The 3,243-nt window shown below is 41.2% G+C and overlaps 1 protein-coding gene across 1 annotated transcript; it reads right to left on the minus strand.

Moving 5' to 3' along the window:
• Positions 1-1,778: 1,778 nt before the first annotated feature.
• Positions 1,779-2,909, minus strand: Actrt1 (actin related protein T1). Its single transcript, XM_075958575.1, has one exon. It carries the CDS (start codon positions 2,907-2,909, stop codon positions 1,779-1,781), a length of 1,131 nt encoding a protein of 376 aa, XP_075814690.1.
• Positions 2,910-3,243: the final 334 nt, after the last annotated feature.

Below are 3,243 nucleotides of genomic sequence, written 5' to 3' on the forward strand. Positions count from 1 at the left end.
GCCTTCTGCGCAATCAGGAAGGAGTCTAGTCACTGAAAGTGGAGCCAGATGCAAAAAAAAGAGAGTGAGGAGGGAAGTGGCCACTTTTTTAAAGAGAGAGACCATGCCCCAATGGGCTGGTATCTCAGCGCCTATTGGCTGAAGGAGCGGAAGGACCTCCCACAACAACTCATGGCATTTAAATATTTTTTTTTAAATCTGTAAAACTCAATAACCTAGCATCACACACACACACACACACACACACACACACACACACACACACACACATATATATATATATATATATATATGGTATGTGAAGGCCTCTAACCCACCTAAGCTGGTACCAGTTGATCTGTGACATCTGTGGTGAAAGAGTTACTAGAGAAAAATTTTAGTGAAGTTCAATACAGCATGAAAATCCCAAAAAGTCAGTGTTGGGTCAGCATCATGGATGTGAGATACTACTTTAATTAGCTCGCCATATACCTTCTATATTTATTCTCCATGAGACATTCTGCTTATTGATCCTGAGTTGCTGCCATGTATCCCTTCACATCTAATACTTCTAGTGAGGACTGGAATGACTCTCATTTTTCCAAATTGTCTAGGGACAAGGAGGCAAATGGCTTCAATCTCATCAGTTATACCCATGGAAGCTCCCTGAATGTGACATTACCTAGGCATAAACTGTGTGATGCTATTCCTTCTCAATTAGCCACATCTGGAAGCAATGAGGGACCTAACTGAATTAATTTTCATCTCCATTGTACAGAAGAAAAATGTAAAAATTACTCTTTGGGCTTAATTGGTCATTGGTCATTACTGAATTAATCATAGGATTTTTCACCTGTATCACTCTTTCATTTATAGATTTCTTAAGTTTGTGATTTGGCAATATGGCCTTCCAGAGTCTCACAAACACGGGATTTGACTTGTAATTTTTTTTTTATTTTACTTAGTAACATTTGCTTTGGACTAAGACAGACTTCTTCACTTTTCTATTTTCCAAACAATCTATAATTGCTTCAGTTCTTAAGGAACTCTACTTCATGCAAGAGTAGAGTCTCCTCTACCTGGCAAATAGCATCTCTTACCATGGAGCTCACTCAGGGAAGCCATTGATGCTTCATGCCAGTCCTGTAGTTCCTGCTGAGTCATCCCATTAATTTTTCTATGAGCAGAGTCTTATTTGGCCCAATGAGCTCTATCAAATACTACCTCTTTCATGCACAATTTCCTTTGTAATGCTTATCCTTCCTCTATTGTCCTCCAGTCACCTGATAATCATGGGAAATGAGCAAGTTATAAATAAGTGGGTGGTATAAATTAATCAGTCAGCAATTTTCTTCATAGTCTCATATCTTGTAACTTTTGTCTTAAGTGTACATGAGCACAGCACTCCTCCCTATCTCCTGGTGCTTACATTCTTTTTTTGTTTTGATTTAGAACATTATTTTAATTGAAATAATGTTTTCCTATAATATATTCAGATCATAGTTCTCAACTTTCAAATTGGCTGCTCAAAAATACCTGTAACTCCCAAGGCCAGGAAATCTAATGCCCTCCATGGACATTTGCACTTGTGTGGTGCACATGCATACACTCGGGCACACACATGTACACATAAAATAAAAAAAAAAACTTTACAAAATTACTACTGGGGCATAAATAATTGGAGCATGAAAGCAAGTTATAGCTTTATTAATCATTTTATTAATGACAAAGAATGGTATTGTCCCCACCAATTCTCCTGCAATCTGTCATTTGGAGTAGTTCCTTGAGTTCAGTGGTTCTTAAAAACATTTTCTTTGAACCACAAATGCCCCATACTCTTTGAACTCTTCAGCGGTGACCCACATCTGCCTGAATGTTTTCAAGGAAGTCATGACAGATCCACCAATCCAAGCTGAATAGCATCTGTCCCGGGAAGCTGTGATCTTGATTGGGGTTCCCTCAAAGGCCAGGATTTCCAGTTCTTTCAGGAGTCTATTCTGAAGCCCAGAAAACAGGGTAGTCCCTCCAGACAGCACAATATCAGCAAACAGTGTCTCCTGGATATCAGTGTCACACTTCATGATGCTGCTGCAGACCATTTTTGAGATTCCTAGATCATGAACACCTAGATGATCAGGTGTAAAAAGTACCTCAGGCACCTGGCACAGGTGCTCACTCATCTGAATGACATTTCCATCTGGAAGTTTGTATTCCTTTAGGGCCTGCTGATAATTCTTGTGCGTGTCTTCACATCCCCAGGAGACAGTGCATAACTTCTCTTTAATGTCATCCACCACTGCTTTGTTGAGGATGCAGGGGAAGGTGTAACCTTTAGCAAGAAGGAGTCGGGTGAGGTGTTCTGTGATATCTCTCCCTGCCACATATAGCTTGGTGATGGCATGAGGTAAAGGATAGCCCTCGTAGATAGGGACAGTACAAGTGACCCCATCTCCACTGTCCACTACCAGGCCAGTGACACATGCAGAAGCACACAAGGCTCCCACTGCATGGTTACAAAGGTACAAGGCAGGTACGTTAAACTTCTCAAACATTATTTCTGTGGTCTTCTCTCGGGTCTCTTGTGGGTTCAAGGAGGGCTCAGTCATGAAAACTGGCTGTTCACTGGGTTTCACTCCTAGCTCCCACTCAAAAAGGTCCTTCCACAGTTTTTCCATATCATCCCATCTAGTTACCAGTCCACGCTCAATAGGATAGTGCAGGTATAAGCCATCATACATGCACTGGGCTTCTTCTCCCACAAAGTACCTTTTCCGATTGGTTCTTGCTGATGGTATGTTGAATTTTGGGTGGCCAACAACAGAGTTGATGACATGTCTGGGTCTACTCTCTCCTGAAATTCCAACTTTACAGAGTCCAGAACCATTGTCAAAAATCACAGCTGGAATGTCTAGTACAGCTGGGTCAAACATGTCTGGATTTGATCCTCTGCAAGTCAAAATAGATTGTCTATTTTGACCACCCAAAGAGAGAGCAGCAGGTCTTTACCCCATGAATGTTGTCTCCTTTCTGGTGGTCCAGAGTCTGCTCAGGCAACTTCAGGGAGAGTTGCTTATTATGTCATAATGTAGCTATGACAATCACTAAATACAGTCAAAATCAGGAGGTGGGAGGGGATCTCTCAAGTGGCACTACTCTTCATTGGGTGAGAGATGAAATACTGGAGAAAAGCCACCCTGTGTCACAGCTTGCAGTAAGTAGTCTATGATCTTAAAAATCAGAGGCATAGTTTAGGACAAATTAAAG

Source organism: Microtus pennsylvanicus, chromosome X (assembly GCF_037038515.1).
Source record: "Microtus pennsylvanicus isolate mMicPen1 chromosome X, mMicPen1.hap1, whole genome shotgun sequence".
Classification (NCBI taxonomy): Eukaryota; Metazoa; Chordata; class Mammalia; order Rodentia; family Cricetidae; genus Microtus; species Microtus pennsylvanicus.

Excerpts from the sequence above, each read along its gene's own strand:
- Actrt1 (XM_075958575.1), bottom strand. The coding sequence starts at position 2,909 with ATGTTTGACCCAGCTGTACTAGACATTCCAGCTGTGATTTTTGACAAT.